The sequence below is a fragment of the Bacillus rossius genome, chromosome 14, assembly GCF_032445375.1.
Source record: "Bacillus rossius redtenbacheri isolate Brsri chromosome 14, Brsri_v3, whole genome shotgun sequence".
NCBI lineage: Eukaryota > Metazoa > Arthropoda > Insecta > Phasmatodea > Bacillidae > Bacillus > Bacillus rossius.
Window position 1 is genome coordinate 6,356,527 of NC_086341.1, and position 17,250 is coordinate 6,373,776.

At 39.8% G+C, this 17,250-nt stretch overlaps 1 protein-coding gene across 3 annotated transcripts in view; it reads left to right on the top strand.

Annotated features, from left to right (window-relative positions):
• The first annotated feature begins 42 nt into the window (after positions 1-42).
• Positions 43-17,250, top strand: part of LOC134539086 (peroxisomal ATPase PEX1) — a 35,368-nt gene continuing 18,160 nt past the window's right edge. Inside the window, exons 1-12 of one of the 3 annotated variants that reach the window (XM_063380816.1) lie at positions 43-276; positions 873-1,100; positions 2,039-2,153; positions 3,231-4,039; positions 7,261-7,559; positions 8,589-8,713; positions 9,214-9,321; positions 11,089-11,239; positions 12,987-13,149; positions 14,675-14,840; positions 15,808-16,037; positions 17,066-17,200. In XM_063380816.1, coding sequence (XP_063236886.1) covers positions 175-276; positions 873-1,100; positions 2,039-2,153; positions 3,231-4,039; positions 7,261-7,559; positions 8,589-8,713; positions 9,214-9,321; positions 11,089-11,239; positions 12,987-13,149; positions 14,675-14,840; positions 15,808-16,037; positions 17,066-17,200 — 2,631 coding nt within the window. In that variant the 5' untranslated portion in view covers positions 43-174. The remainder of the gene's footprint in view (positions 277-872; positions 1,101-2,038; positions 2,154-3,230; positions 4,040-7,260; positions 7,560-8,588; positions 8,714-9,213; positions 9,322-11,088; positions 11,240-12,986; positions 13,150-14,674; positions 14,841-15,807; positions 16,038-17,065; positions 17,201-17,250) is intronic. The other 2 variants (XM_063380817.1, XM_063380818.1) reach the window with 2 other exon arrangements.

Genomic DNA, 17,250 nt, shown 5'->3' on the forward strand with positions numbered 1-17,250 from the left:
TATGTCAGTATTTCATGTAGTTCAATAAATTAAATTTGTATTTTATCACACATGTGCTTATGTTTGTAAACATTCGGATCAGCTGTTTAAAAGTTAACCTATCGAGATGATTATGTGAATGTAGAAAATAGGCACTATTGTGAACTATTGAATCAATTTTTATTTTTCTCAGAGATGAAGAAAAATGTTTTCAGCATTAAATTTATTTCTGTCAAAAACTGTTTCGTGTATTTTTCCGAAAATTGGCTTCGGAAGCTGAACGACACTCACAGAAATGTAAGGATGTTTATTACAATTTTTTTTGTCATTTTTTCATAGTATCCTGTAGAAGATTTCTAAAAAAAATATCTCATCTTTAAAACATATTCAGACTAATATCACATTTTAACCTTTGTAACATGAAGTTATTTTTTGTTCTACATGGGTTTACTGTAAACATTTAGTCAGTCCTATATAGTAAACTTATTCCAAACTGGGTTGAGAGAGAACGGGCATCAGATATTTGTGCCTAGTGAAGACAGTTTTACGAGTCGCTGACCACTTTGCTTGGTTCTTGCGGAACTGTTAAGTGGTGGCGAAGGGAGTGGCGAGGTAGGACGTGGCAAAATGGTTTATTTTATTCAACTGATATTTTTTTTAAATTTCACCTTTTTTTTGCTTTTGACCACCATCATTTACTTTTCGTGATGATACCAACACTCTGTGTGACAACCATTGACTCTTGACACTTCTCTGGAAGGAAAGCCCATAGGAAACTAGGACACTGTTTGAATTTACCTGTTGTGGGCTTTTGCACAGCTCCGGCCCCTTGGAAACTGGACTAAATGACGACGTTCAGGGCGAGGGCTCAACGGCTTCCCAAAAATGCGCAGATTGGAGCGCTCCTGGTGGAGTACGGCCACGACCGGAAGGCCTACTTCTCGTGGAGCGCCGAGGCCGGCCCCGCCGGCGACGACTCCGTGGTGTGTCTGGGCGCGACGTACGCGCGCCTGCTGGGCGTCGAGGAGGGGGAGAGGGTGGTCGTCTCGCTGCTGCCGCAGGTCCCGCCGTTGAGTTGCGTCCACGTTTCCCCTCTCTCCTCCGACGACTGGCAGATCCTGGTGAGAGGCTTGACTACCAGAGCTAATGTGGACTGCTTACCTGGGATAAGCAAGTTCTCGGATAACACAGTTAGAATTAGAAAATTGTGTTGGTTTACAGTGGTATAATTTTTCAGGGTTCAGGTTCAACCCCTTAGGGGTTGAATTTTGTCAAATTGTGGTTGGTAGTTTTTGATTTTATTATTAGTACCCAATATATTTTCTAATGTTTGAATCGCTTTGGAGGTATAATTATTTATCTTAAAACCATATTTACCCCTTTTTCACCCCGTAGGAGTTGAATTTTGCAAAATGGTAATATTGTGCTCAGTTGTTTTGGTAGGTATGTTCATTATTGGTACCCAGTATAGTTTATTACCTATACTTGATTAGCTTCTGAGATATAATTTTATTTTAAAACCATATTTACCCACTATTTACCCTCTTAGGGGTGGAATTCTTTAATTCATTGTAATAAATAATAAATTATAATGTTGAGGTTAAGTAAGCCAAAGACCTTAATGATAAAAAAAAAATTAATTGAAATCTATCAAGTAGTTTTTGAGCTACTTATGCCGGAACAAACGGCCTAACAAAGAAACAAAAAGGCAAGGAGATGAAAAATTTTAAGACTATATTTTTGAGTTCTTAATGACATTAGCCGTAAAAGTAGTTTTTTCAAAATCGTACAGACTTTTTAACTCTAAAAAAGTTTTATAATAAGTATAGATATATGTATTGAAGAGGGTTAGACACACAAAATAGGCTTTTTGGTGGACCAATTTAGAAAATACGTATTGAGCAAAAAGGCCCTATATGTGTGCAAATATTTTTTTTTGTTGTAATATTTTTTTTATATATTTATTAACGTTACCCTACTAGCTGTGAAGAAGTTTCCCCTTTAAAAAAAAAAATCATTGTTTGGTGCGAGTGTCTGAACGGCGCGCTGGTCCGTGCAGATGCTGAAGAGCGACGCGGTGCAGTCGTCCGTGCTGGACCAAGTGCGTGTGGTGTGGCCCGGTCAGGTGCTGGTCATCTGGGTGTCCAAGTCGTTCCACCTGCGCATCACCGTGGGTGAGCGGGCGTGTCTCATTCCGGGACACATTCACATCGTACTGTGCGTTTATTTTATTTTATTTTGATTCATGTGCCATTCAACAGCTGAGGATCTTTGACAGAATAACGCTTTTTAAACAAAATTTATAAAACATGCTGTCACGAGTAGGGAAAAAAAAAAGGATCGGAAAGGATAGCCCCATTAGTCAAATACAGTTTTATCAATCTATTTATATTTACACTATTAATGAAGTTCTAGTGATTTAATTTTGTCCACAAATTAATCAATCTCCCCTCTGGAATTTGGCTTGAGAGTTTTAGCTTATTCATCAGTTATAAATAATGGATGAATAATAGCAGCAATACTCATTAGAGAAACAACGTGAATAATATATTTTATAATACTGCTCGTCTCTTGCCGCACACTCAGGTCCTGACACACTGCTCTGTACTACTCACTCATCTGCCGCACACATGACACAGTCTTGGATGCTGTGGTCCCCGATGCACCAGTCTTTGTACACGAAGCCCGTCGCTATTCATCCGCTGCCGCTCACCAGGGGTCACTTCACTGCCCTCGCGTGTGAGGATCTCCGTTTATAAACCTGGCAAGGTCTCGTAGCCCTCCGAAGTGTCATGTCATCACAATCCCCTCTTGACACTCGAAGCTCCCAGAACAACGGCGTACTAGTTACGCCACTTCACCCAGGCAGGGCTCTGGGAACGTGCTGAACCCTCGAGAGAAAGGAGAATGCGTTAAGGAAGGGGGAAGTGGGTATAGCAAGACGTTGTTGCTGATCGGATTGGGCGCGCTAGAGCAGTAATGGAGGAATGGGCGATATCTTCATCGCGCCCCAACCTAGTGTTTTTGTTAGTGTTTTGGTACTTTCTGTAAGTTTTTTTTTTGCATGTTGAATGCATTTAGTGTCCCTCCTAAAATCATTGTAAACTAAATTATAAACTGGTAGTAGTTTACATTGTTTTACATATTAAATGTGAAATAAGATTAAAAGTTTAATGAAGTTTTTGTTGTATAGGTAGCAGTAATTAAAGTATGAATGAATGCTTCTTTAGAATTTTTTTTTTTTATCTCAGATACTGTGCAGCCGAGCCATGCATTCGGAGTTCTGCAGCCCCTCACGGAGGTCGTAGTCTCTTCCCCGGGGGCAACGGCCATCCCTGGTGTCCCGTTTCGCGAGTCCATTGTTGGCAGCCCCAGCGCGGTCGGCGTGACAACACGGGCAAACGCCCCGGACCAGGGCGTGCTGGCACGGTTGTTCAGCGGCGCAAGGAAGTGGCTGGCCCGGAAGCCGGTACCCGGCGACGAGGGGCCACGCGGTGGCCCCGAGGAGGAACGCAGCTGTGGCAGTCCTGGCGACGACACGAGCAAACAGTTCGCGTCCGCCGGCACCAAGAAGGCGAGCAGCTGTGTGCTGAGGGTGCATCCCATGCAGGCCCCGGGTGTAGGAACCACCGGATTGTTGGACCATCCGTACAATGTCTACGTGAGCAGGGAGTGCCTGGCTTCTCTGGGTGTCGGCGTCCCGACGGACGGGACCGTCCTTGTGGGCAAGATCTCGAGGGTCGCGTACCCGAAGCCGACGGCGGACAGGACGACGTCTTCTCCCGGCGAGGATCCGGTGAAATCCGGAGCGCGCGAGACCGCTCCCCTGGCGAACGAACGTCAGCACATCTTCGCGAGGCTGTGCGTCCCGGAAGGAGAAGCGGAAGTGCTGGCGTCGCAGCTGGCCGACCACAGGAGGCACTGGTGCGCGTTGTTCCCGCGCCCGGCGATGGCCGCCCTGCGACTGGCCCCCGGCGTGAAGGTGCACCTGGGGCTGGTCCCTGCCGAGGAGCCACCGCCAGCTGCGACGGAACTGCACGTTGCACCGTGCGGAGACTGGGTGAGTTGTACCGTACTGGTCCGAAGATGGACCGACCTCCTTCATCATCACCTTAAAACTATAAAAAAAAAAAATTCAAACCCTATCATTCCAGTAACAACTTGTTCAAATATTAAAGTAATCTAGACTATGTATTATATTTTAATAAAATATTGTACTCTTTATTTGAAGTTTAAATAAATTAAATACAGTCAACGTAAACAAGGAAACTGATGTTTGAAATAGGCCCATCACTTGCAGTATCATGAAAATAAAATTTTCAAATTTTTTTTAAGAATTTCCTACGTGTGAAGTTTTCATGCTTGATAATTAAGAATAATTTGTCATTTGACCTGAAAGTGTAGTGCAATTAAATCAATTTTAATGAATTTTACTTGTTTATAAGATTATTTTTTTTCAAACAGCTAAGAAACGTATGGATTGTTTTTCTAATTATTGTTATCGTCATCATCACAATCATCATCAATTACTTCCAGCCTGCCACCGGATCACCCAGGTAAAATGCCTCAATCTTCCTCTATCACTTCACCCTGTTCTAGTCTCCTTCTCTCTGCAGTCTGATGGTGTTTACCTGTTACGGAAATGGAGTGGACCGTACGGCCGGCGACCTAACGCAGAGTGTCGGGCAGTAGGTGATAACCTGACTCCCTGCAGGGTCCAGTGGCCAGGCGTGTAGGAACCGGGGGGGGGCGACCCAGGCGACTGCCCGGCCATAACATTTCATGGCCAGGCAAAGTGATGGTTTTGCCCGGCCATTGCATCAGATGAACAAGAGGCATTGTCTTTATTGCAATGCTAAGTGGTTTCGTGGGATTTTCTTGTCTGTGCGTTACTTTATTCTTAAAATAAATTAAGACTTTTCGATAAGTGTACAGGCACAAAAAATATCGGCACGGCAATTGTTCTTGTTTTCTTATAAATATTCACGTTTCACAGTGCTGATAGCGGAAATATTATTGTGGGATATAAGACCAGTAAATGTTTCCGCTCGTTGCGTTTTTATGTTCGAAAGATGCTTAATTAGCACCATTTTGCTCCTTAGAATACAATTTTTTTTCTACCGGGGGAGAGCCCCCGGACACCCCCTTTGTTAAATCCACCACTTAAAATGATACTCTCCTTTGCCCCCCCCCCCCCCCCCAATTAATTATTTGCTTCCTACGCGCCTGCCAGTGGCTTCGGGCAAAGGAGACCACGTAGGAGGGTGTTGAGCCCCCAGCAGGGGAAGTGTGCTGCTACTGGCAACCCTGCTTGGTGGGAGGCCGAAGGTGAACCACATCAGCAAGGCCCGCGTTCAATAGAAGCTCTAATGGACAAGGAGTCTTATAGGCTGCTACCCTGCTTGGACCACAGGCCCACCCGGCAGCCTGGTGTCAAACGCGACAGGCCTCGTACCCTCGTTGACCTCAATTTAAAAACCTGCCGGAGAAAACAAAGTGATGTAAAGTGATTTTACTAATGTTATTTCTTCTTTTATTCATAGTACAGTATTATTGCATGTGTTCATCAGTGTTACGTTTATCCTCCTTCCTTTTTGCCCTTGGAACTTGTGATTGTCGGTGACACTAGATTTTTTGGGCGGAAAAACACGAAGGTCTATAGTCATACTGGTATGGTTTTTCCACAACTTTTTGCAGAGTCAGACGTGTGACTCGAGGGTTGTTTCTAGCCGGTCAGCCACAGGTTCCAGGTTTGATTCCCAGCCGGGTCATGACTCTCTCTCTATCTTGTGGAAAATTTCTTTTCCTCATTCAGGACTGGTTGTTGTGTTGCTCCCTCGTCTCCATACTGCAGAAGGAAATGTTGAGCCTTCGCTGAACCATGTCCCCTATCTGCTGTGGACAGATATCCGTGGAGATGACTAGGGATTGAAAACTGTCCAGTGTAGTTCAATCTTAACAAAAATTGTACATCAGCTAAATGTCTCAGGAAGCCTGCATGTTCGTCTGTGCTGTCTTTGTTGTGTTGTCCAGAATTTCTGTTTGGTTTCGTCGTTGAGTTCTTCTGTGTGGCCACATTTTTTATTTATTTCGGTTTTTTTCTGTTGTTTTTCAAACTGTCTCGTCAACAGCCCGTGGGGTTCGTCTGCATCGTGATATTTTTTTTACGAATAATTCCTTCTACGGAATTCTCTGTGCGGTCTATTTGTTTGACGTTTGAAATCGTCTGATTTCGGATTATTTTTCTGTGTGTTTGTTTATTCGTCTTTCTCAACGACGTGCAGTGAAAACCAGCAATGGAGCAAATCCATAATATTTTTTTTTAAATATATCGTGCTTGATTTTTCAATGAGTTGTAAATGCCTAAGTTGTTACAGTAGAACCCTGTTATAATGTTTTTCAAGGGAGCACAAGAAAAAAACATTATAAGCAGTAAAACGTTATAAGCAGGAAATCTCAATTTAGCACTTAACAATGTTCGAGCTTTGTACCAATGGACTCACCAAGCTATGTAAACAACTTTAATGTTAAAACCAAAGATAGTACATATACTTGATACATGAATTTTCTGAAACAAGCCAACAATTAATCAATTTCGTCTTGTTCCCTGGTTTAATTTTGTTTGTCTTTAAAGATACACTGCCACATTTTTTGTAAAATTGTATCACGATTCATAATGACAACATTAAGAGTGAGAACGTCTACTCCTTCGCCACCTGAAAATGTTTAATTTTGGGATTCCTACGTATGAATGAAAAAAAAAAATTATTTGTAAGCAATAGAAAACACTTTTAGTTATGCCCTCGCTCAATGGTTGGCAACTTAAATATCGTAGGACTATGTACGTGCATCTGAATACCCACTGGAATGGCAAGGAAGAGAATAGTTGACTAAGGGTGCCAACTGACACGTAACTATGAACATTGTGTACCTTCAGTATATTGCATAAAATTGTATTTTAACAAACTTCATTTATTGCATGGCAGTGATTGTAAACATAAACATACATAAAGGAAACTTTATCGTAAGTGTTGGAATAATTTGGTTTTAAAACATTTTTTCCCCATTTATTGAATGTTAGAAAGCAAACATTATAAGCAGGAAATTCACTATTTATGAACGTTATATGCAGGAAATAAATACATTGTCCTTATGGGGGGAATATTGGGACTTTAAAAATATGACATAATAAGCAGGAAAACATTATATGCAGGTACATTATAACAGGTTTCTACTGTATTTGTTGATTTAATAAGAAAACGTGAGCGATGGTTGCGCCAGGATGAGAGCCTGGGAAGCATGGACGCGGCGCTTCGGAGGCACTTGGCGCTGCTCACACGGACGTCCTGCCTGCTGCTGAACTCTGACTCGACGCTGGCCGTCCCGGTGACTCCCGGGGACGCCCGGGACCTCGTCGCGAAGGTGGCGCGGCCCTCCGGCGCGGACTACGCCGCGCTGGACCGGCGCGGCGCGGCGAGCTGCCGGCTGACCGTCGTCGGCGGGGCGGGGGAGGCGGCGGCGGCGGGCGGCAGCGACGGCGAGGAGCCCCGAGACACCGAGGTGGAGGGGAAGCTCTGCGGGCAAGTCGCTATCCTCTGGAATCTTGTATTCCTGGGTGAAGGGAAACCCCAATTACTTGAATTCCTGGGTAGTTACACTCTGTTTAAGGAACTACAGAAATGTAATGATACAAGAGTATTTAATCTGTGTGAGCAGTACATGAGACTGCAGAAAGGTATGAACAATAAAGTGTGTGTGTGTGTGTGTCTCTCTCTCTCTCTCTCTCTCTCTCTCTCTCTCTATATATATATATATATACACATACACACACACACACACACACATATACACACACACACATACACACACATATATATATATAGAGACACACACACACACATATTTTTTAAGTTATCTGGATATTAAATATTTAAAATTGTCACATTTTTCCATCATTTTAGAGTAAATTAATTTATTTTCTTTCCTCTGAAAATTTGTTCATTCAGCATTTTATAGGGAAAAAAATTATTGGTTGAATTACAATGAAACCGAAATAACACCGAAAAGCACCAAAACACAATTTAAATCATGAAACTAGTCAGCATTTTCAATCAAAACTTATCTCTGGTGACAAATACGTAATTTCTTATATATTAAGTTAAATGAAAGTAATTTATTTAACATTTTATGCAAAGAAATTGGAAAAATGGTTTATTTTTATTTTTAATCTTACAACTGTTATTATTTTCAGACACCAAAACCACTTAACAGATTTATTTTATTTGGTCTGAATAGTTGGACATGAATATTACTAATCATTATATTTTAAATGTGCATTAGGTGTCAGTCAAAATTACACTTTTTTGGAGAAATTAGTATCATGGAACATTTTAGTGTCATATTTACTCAGTATTTTTCTATCATTTTTAATGAACAGATTGTATTAAAATTAAAACCAATAACACCAAAATGTCCTGTTTTTAAAACGAAATTAGCTTTGAAAATGAAACCATAAAATCTTTTCTCTAGTTATTTATTACCTTGACTTTTGATAAATTTTGAAACTGCATTTGGCATAAAACTTTTATGGAAATAATTCTTGTTGCCAGGAGTTTTAATAATTTGCTAGAAGAAGGATTGGCAACACTGAGGCTGGGTCTTCAGATTCATCAAGCGGCTAACAGCCTGCAGTTTGCTAACACAGCCTTGGCGCTGATGAATGTTCTCATAGTTGGTGAGTCAAAAACATTTTGTTGGTGTACTGGAAAAAATCTTTATGTGTATAGAGTCACAGTTGTAATATTCTACAATATTTTTAAAATTACTTTACTACATATTACATTAATACCTGTTATCAAATTTTATGACCTTGAACTGCTAATTAAGAACATTATTATGTAAAGAGATATTTGGACTGACAGTATGCAATGAATATTAATAATCTCATTAAAAAAAATATGTTCAGTACTGAAAATAAATTTTAACTTAAACTTTAGACTGAATGCTAGAGAGTTTTTAACATCAACTCTTACATAGGCTATCTATGCTAGTTTATGAAGCTAGCTTATTTATTTTATGGTTATGGTCTTTTATATTCAGTCAGTTTGTTAATTAGCTTGGAAGTTTTAAAGTTTTACTTGTTTGTGTATAAATATTTCAATAGGTTTTTTTCTGTGTGTTCTCAAATTATAAATAAATCTAAAATAATTTAAGATTTTTCTTATTTGTTTCTAGGAAAGACAGGCTCAGGAAAGAGTACAATTTCAAAAGCATTGTGTCGTGAACTGGGAAAGCCGCCACACTGCGTTCATTCCGTCCATATTCAGTGTAGATACCTCAAAGGTTAGTATAATTAAGTATTAAATAATGCTCTGAGGTTTAGTAGAAAATATTTAATGTAAATACAACAAAATTATGGATTGAGTTCTCAATACAAATACAAATGAAGAAAATTTTCACTGCTGTTTGCTAATATATATTCTTTTATTATTTAAATGTAATTTACAAATGTATTTTTTTTATTAGTTTTGGATTTAATCTATTAATGTTTCTTTATTAGTTTTGGAATTGCTAAAATGTCTGTTTTTTTGCAATAATTTGTAACCTTACAGGATTTATGCACCATTATACTCTCCATGAAATACTTTTTGGGAATACGCCAGATATTTTTCATATTCATTCTTAATGAAAGGAGTAAATAGAATTTTTGAGATGTAATAAAAATAAATGACATGAAATTTAGTCTTTTTCTTCATCTGCTTTATTCACACAATTTTTTTCTATCACTTGCAAAAAAAAAGCTTATGGGTTTGAACGGATGTTGAACATTGTACATTGAACCACATTGTCACCAGTAAACAAGCGTAGGAACAATATTTCACAGTGGTTTGCGACAAAACCGAAGTAGCCCTGAAAAGCTTGTTAATGCACCATATGATATAACACTAGAAAGCAAGTTAGTGCACCACGTAACATAGAAATGCAACCAATATCATGAAATTAATCAATCCAAAAATGTAATCCTAAAAAATATTAAATTCAGTTATAGTCATATATTTAGCATAGAGTATGGGCCAAATCGATAGCAAAAAAAAAATCTTTATTTCTCATTAGTTATTAAATTTATTTAACTTTCATATGATCATATACTTTTTCAGGCACAAAATGCACGTTAATTTATTTCTCACTATTTTGGTGAAATATGTAGTGTGTCTCATTTTAGTGTTATATTTATTGACTTGTCATATTTTCAGGGTGAATCAAGGAAAAATCAGGAAATTTAGGTATTGGTCAGGAAAATTTGGAGATTTCACTGGAAATGCTGGAAAAGTCATTGAAATTCCCCAGTGATGATGTGAGGAGAAAATGTATTGCTATAGTCTGTCATTACTTGGACTGTGAAAGAAAAATGGCGTATTCAAGGTGTTTATAAATGCTGTTTGTGTTTCATCAAAAATTATTGTGTAATATCATTTGTAAATTTTTTTTGCATTATTGTTTTTCATTTATATTTTTACAGTCAGTTTTGATAAATTAAAAATTTAATATACATAAAGAAGGAAGTTGAGTACTACTGGCTCGCTGTAGGAAAGGTTTTGATGGAGATTAAAAACTGACGAAAACTAGCTCCTACTGCGCAGCTTAGGTTCCCCCTCCCTTCTTTGCGACGGAGAATTTCCGTCACTCCCCTCTCTGTCGCAAAGAAGGAAGGGGGGAACCTAAGCTGCGTAGTAGGAGCTAGTTTTCGTCAGTTTTTAATCTCCATCAAAACCTTTCCTACAGCGAGCCAGTAGTAAGTACTAGACCAGCTATAGTACTAGACCAGCTGTGGGGATGGTAGAGGCTGGATTTCCGTTATTTCTTTTAAAAAAAAACTGCAGAATAAATAAATTATTTTTTTGGAAATTGGGAAATTTGAAATTTATGATAGTAAATTTCAGGGAAAAAGGCGAGGAAAATTTTTCTACTGTTTTTTGTAGTCATATTTGAGGTCTTTATTTATACGTATAAAAAAAAGTATTGAAGCATCCTGCAGCAGAAAGGGGAAATGGGGCGTTGGAGAGACGAGAGCGCAGGGGACGTTTATGTCTGCCCGTGCGCCGTGCGCAGGGAAGAAGGCGGAGACGCTCCAGGGGCTGACGGCGCGGCGGCTGGAGGAGTGCGCGCTGCGCCAGCCGTCCGTGCTGGTGCTGGACGACCTGGAGGCCCTCGTCGGCGCGCCGGAGGACGCCACTTCCGCGGAGGGACTGCACTGCTCCAGGTAGCCTCCTCCGCGGGACGGGGGGGGCACACACTCCTGGTGTGGAGGAATTGAGAGGGGGGGGAGGAGGTAGCGACACTGTGATGCCTCACACTTGCACGTCCAAACGGCGCACCTGTTTGACCAGTCGGTGGAGTTATCGCTCGAAACAAGCATCGACGCCCGGGAACCGGATCAACCGGGTTCGTGGAACCGTTTCATTATACCAATATGGAACTGGAAAAGCAAACCATTCTGGAGTCCCTTTGAGAAATCTCTTTTATAGATAGTGTTTTCAGTGCCCCTCCACGACAAGACGGCGCAATTTCTCTCATTTTTACTTACTTCTTCCTGCCTCCTCTTCACCCTTTTCTCATGTTCTTTTCCACCGACATACCTACGTCGTTTTGATCAGCCCTCTCAGGAATGTTTGAATATTTGAAATTTTTTTCCTTTCGATCTGACTTGCGAACATTTGATTACTGTACGAGGTAACAACCCCCCCTTTCCCGCACCCCCCCTTGCTGAAATCCTAACATATCTATCATTCCCACCTGCAAAAAAATTAAGAATTTCGAAGCAGACGTCAGTCCAAGTGGTTCTATCCGCTCCTGAAATTAAATTCTGTGAACGCTCGCGAACACTGATTATGCCTTGCAGACTGCTTTGACCTGTAGTCAGTTCTTGAATTACAATATTTTGTATGTAGGTTATTTTATTTTATTTATTATTATTTTAGTCAAGAGCTGGTGACCCCAGATCAAGTACTAAGGGAAATAAAAATAAAGGTTATAATAAGTTCCAAATTTTTTTTTTAGTGAAGCGCTCTTTCAACTGAACAGATAAGTTGAGGTGATGCCGTCGTCAGAGTGTAACGAAAAGAAGTGTAAAGCCGAGTGCGTTATGGGAAAATTAACGTTCAGGAAGAGAGTGGTGTATTACCATTGGTATTTCGCGCCATGTTTGTTCCACTGGCACTTCTGTGGCGACATTGAGCATTTGGTTGTGGCAAGGCCTTAAGGTACAGATACGTCAATCGCACTTTAAACACATTATTCTGTAGCCTCGGAAACATATAAATTATATATATGATGTTGTTACATTCCACGTTGGCCCAGCTAAGCAACCCAGAATAGTAACAAGACACTTAAATCACCGGAGTGTTTATGATGTTTATATATGGTGACTTTGAAGTTTGGTTTTTTAAGTTTGTCTTGTTGATAACATTGAGGATTAAATATATTCATCAGATAAAATTTTGTACTGATTTGAATTTTGAATAAAATAATTTTTTTATACATTATTTTGTTTTATTATGATTTTTTTTCAAATAACACGTTGAACGTTGATCACAACTTACATAAATGTCTGTGTGATTTTCAGCTAATTTTTTCTGTAGCTCGTCGCTCGATTAAAAAAATATATATATGTACAATATATGTAATCAAATAAAATTATTATATGTATTGATTCTGGAAACTTAGTTTGTGAAACAAACATTCAAATGGTTGAGTGTTTTGATACCATAGTTAATATTATTAATTTATTGCATAACTTTTTTTTTTTTCATTTTCGACCCTTGAGTTATAAATTTTTATTTGAGGAGTATATTCGAGATACTCTTCGGGATTAAAATTCGAGATTTGGATTCAAGAGAATTGGGTTCTGACCCCATCACTAGCCTTTAACTTATTTTTATTTGAATATCCGGTTGCTGTTAGTTCTTCTGTGTGAAACCTTGGCCCGCGTGAACGACGGTTGGTTGCAGGGTCGCAGAGAGGTTGGTGGACCTGCTGAGGCAGTTCCAGAGCGCGAACGACATTAGTGTCGTCGCGACCACCACGTCGCTGAAGAAACTACACCGGTCCGTGCTGGCTCCCAGAGGCCGCCACGTCTTCCTCACGGTCCTCGAGATCCCGGAACTGACCAAGGTCACGTCACATCTCGCAATACGTTTCAAGTAACTTGATGTAAGCTTTTGGACATATGCCATTGCTAAGCACATGTATGTACATGCAGGGGCGCAACAACTAAATTTCCGAAGGGGGGGGCAATATACCTTTTTATAAAGAATCATCTATCCCCCCTATTGAAGCTGGTTGTCGGAGGGGGGGGGGGGGGGGGTCCTCCCCCGGGAAAAATTTGTATTTCAAGGTGGAAAATGGTGCTATTTAAGCAGTTTTATTATATAAAAATTGATTACACAGCACTTTCTCTGCCCCCGTTTTCCCCCTCTTCAAGGTTTCAGGGGGGGGGGGGGGACAAAATACCCTTCCCCCCTGTTGTTGCGCCCCTGTGTACATGTATGTACAACTGTTGTTCTGAATTTTTTTGGGTTCAATATTTTTTTGTGCTGTCATCATTTGTGGTTTTTTTTTTTTCATTCTCTTGGTCCATTTTTCTTTGTTTTTCTTTGTTTGTTGACCATATTCCTGTTATGGAATATTATGTGGTGTTTATATCCTGTTGACAGCAGCAATTTTTTGCTTAACTTGTGTTTTTGTCTTTTGTGGTTTTTTTTGTAGTTTTCTTCTACAGACATACATGTGCTTAGCAATGGCGTATGTCCAAAAGCTTACATCAAGTCATGCACTCCTATTGCACAAATCTTTCAAAGATAATACGTTTTAAGCAGACATCACAAAACAAAATTCTTCTTGATGCTTATGTTTCAGTAATTGTTCCGTATTGCGTATCCAGTTGTGTTTTTTACATGAAATATTAAAATAAAGAAAGTAATTGCTTGTGTTTGTGATGCAAAGCTGTATGATTACCAAAATATATTTGATTTTGAAAATATGTATAAAACTATAAGGAACATTGTTCCGTGTAACGTATCCAACAGTATTTTAATGTAAAATTTTAAAATAAAATAAGCAGTTTAATGTGTTTGTAATGCGAAACTTTACTCAAGTTGAAATATGTATATTTGGTGTTGAAAATATGAATTTATGAAACTTTTATACAAATACTGAATATGCAAAAAAGAACAATTACCCTTTTTTTATTAATACTATCAAAGAAAATATGCCGGATTCAATCACGATTTCATGGATCTTTATAATAATTTGGTTTTTTGATTGGAAACATGTGGCATCTGAATTAATGATTTTAAATGAAAAAAATAAGACAGTTGAACCTTCTTATTAAATTTCCATGCAAGAAACTTTTCTGCATTATACTTTCAAAAAATATTGCACTTGACCTATTAATGCATACATTTCTACCATTTATATAATTTTTTCCTAGTCATAAGTCTTGATAAATTCAATATACAACCTAATAAAGCTAAAAAAAAAAAATGTATTTATAATTTTGTAAAAATAAAATGTATAATTTGAATACAATCTCATAATCATGTGTCAATTTCACTTCATCTACTCAGCTGTTATTTTACCACACAATTTTTACTGTGTGTGTTCATGTATTAAAAAATATATGTCTTTTGGTTCCCAGGCTGATCGTCTGATGAGCTTGGAACACATCTTGAGCCAGACGTGTACTGATGGTATTCTTCCGCCAGTTTCTCTGGCCACTTTTGCCAACCAAACTGAGGGTTATGTCATCCAGGACTTGGTGGATTTGGTAGATAAAGCAATGTTCCAGATGTGGAAAAGATCAGGTAAACATTCTTATCTTTAAAATTATTTTCGAAATAAATTTTTTTTTGGACATAGTACAGTTGTAGTGATGGGCGATGCGGATAAACACTTAATATTCAATATTAATTTAAACACACGTATAAAATTAATTACTTTAATTCGTAATGAAAATCATTTAATGTGCTGAACGCACAATTTCTATTACCAATGTGCATAATAAATAAATTTTTTAAATTATATGAACCAGTATTCAAATGAAGTCATTAATATATAAGATTTAGAAGTACATATATAATTTTTATTTGTATGTAGCCTTTGTTTTGGATGTAGCCTTTTTTTCATTTTGTGAAAAATTTCATTGCTTGGTTCGTGTGCATCGTAAAAATTCACTCTCATTAATTTTTTAATAATGTACCTAAATAAGTATAACTAAAAAAAATTGGTTGTCTGTAAAGTTGGTTTACGGACGATAGTTTAACGTGACAACGTCATAACAAAACATTGATGAAATGATTGCATACTTTTATGAATAAAATTGAATAATTTTTATTGAATTATCACTATTTTGTATGGATACAAAGAAGGAGTGAAATGAAATCTACAATTTAATTGATAAATTTACTTTTATTTGCACTCATTAATTCAAATATGTTTATTTCTTCAACGAACAGATTATTTTAACTATAACTTTTATACATGTTTGCTATTTAACATCTAACAATCTGTGTTATTCTGTTAAGGATAGGACGATGATAGGAAAAGTAGGAAACGAATGGGAGTGTTTCAAGTTTAATGTGCCTCGAAACAGTCAAATCGATGGTTGTTCCAATCAAGTGGAAGAGAGATAGATACGGCGCAAGCGTACAATGAGCGTAACGGGACAATGTGCGTAACGGGACACTTTTTCGTGCGTGCAGCCGGCGTTCATCGATTTATTAGACGTTGTCACGTCAAAAAAAAAACAGGATTTGCAGGAGCCTAGGTTAGTTGCGTTGTCAGGAGCGCCGGGCGTGCCACTCTGCCCTGGCGCTGCAGTTGGGGACGACGGCCACCCCCGCCTGACGGACCGGGACCTCGAGGAAGCGAAGGAGAGGATGGTGCCCCTGTCGCTCCGGGGGGTCAGCCTGTTCCGGGACCCGGGCGTCTCGTGGGAAGACGTGGGCGGCCTGGCGGACGTGAAGCGGGCGCTGGAGCAAATCCTCATGTGGCCGTCGCAGGTTTGGCTCTCGCTCCGCCTTCGCTCTCTTGCCGCTGAGATGCCTCGCGAATGCCCTAATAATTTTATGCACCTGGCATTGAGCCAGTGATAAAACGTTGGTATGGGAACATAAAATATTTGTGCATGCTATTTTGAGAAATAAAAGCATTTCTGAATTAATTATCACAGTAGGTTATTGTTTAACCATATTTTGTGAATGCCAGTGAATGCACTTGCGAATGTTTGAAAATTGACGTTCGTTACGCCACTAATGTATATAACTTTTATACATAGTAGAACATTCTCCTCGTGCCAATGTTCGAAGATCCCAAACCACCCTCTGGTTGTTCAACCCATCACCGTATTTAATGTAGCATTTTTTTCTAAGCTATGATTGGAGACCGGAAAAATTCGCAGGTTCGTTTTGCGATAGGCTAAAGTACAAATATGTTATACCTCAGTGCTGCCTCTGCTATTGGCTCGCAACTCAACCTGGATTGACTCTGGGCCAATGAGAAACACCCGACCAAAGCTTTATAAGAATCACAGGCTGCTACGTTGGGACGTCTCACAAGACAGCAGCAGCCAACGAGGGGGTGGCATTTGACCGAGCGTACGTAGAACTGTGGAGTTCATCCTGGAGGTCATTGAAACCCGCGAATTTTTTCCGGTCCCTAGCTGTGATCTGTGAATAGTTGTCATTTCCATGGAAAGAATGTTTCGCGATGACGAGGGTGACGAGTGCGGTATAATGAGTCCCGGGTGTGGCTTGCAGTAGTGAATGCACTTGCGAATGCTTAAAAGCTGACATTCGTTACGTCACAAATATTTAACATGTATATAACTTTTATGCATAGCAGAACATTCTCCTCATGGCAATGTTTGAAGATCCCAACCACCCTCTGGTGGTTTAAGCCATCACCGTATTTAATGTAGCATTTTCTTCGAAGCTATGATCTATGAATGGTTGTTATTTCCACGGAAAGAATGTTTCGCGATGACGAGGGCGACGAGTGCAGCGGAACGAGTCCCGGGTGTGGCTTGCAGTACCCGGAGCTGTTCGCGCGGTGCCCGCTGCGACACCAGTCGGGGGTGCTGCTGTACGGGGCCCCGGGGACGGGCAAGACCCGCCTGGCGGGGGCCGTCGCCCGGCACTGCGGCCTCAACTTCATCAGCGTCAAGGTCCGTCGCTAGGGGCGATGTTGTACGGCGATCTGCAGTCGAACCGAACC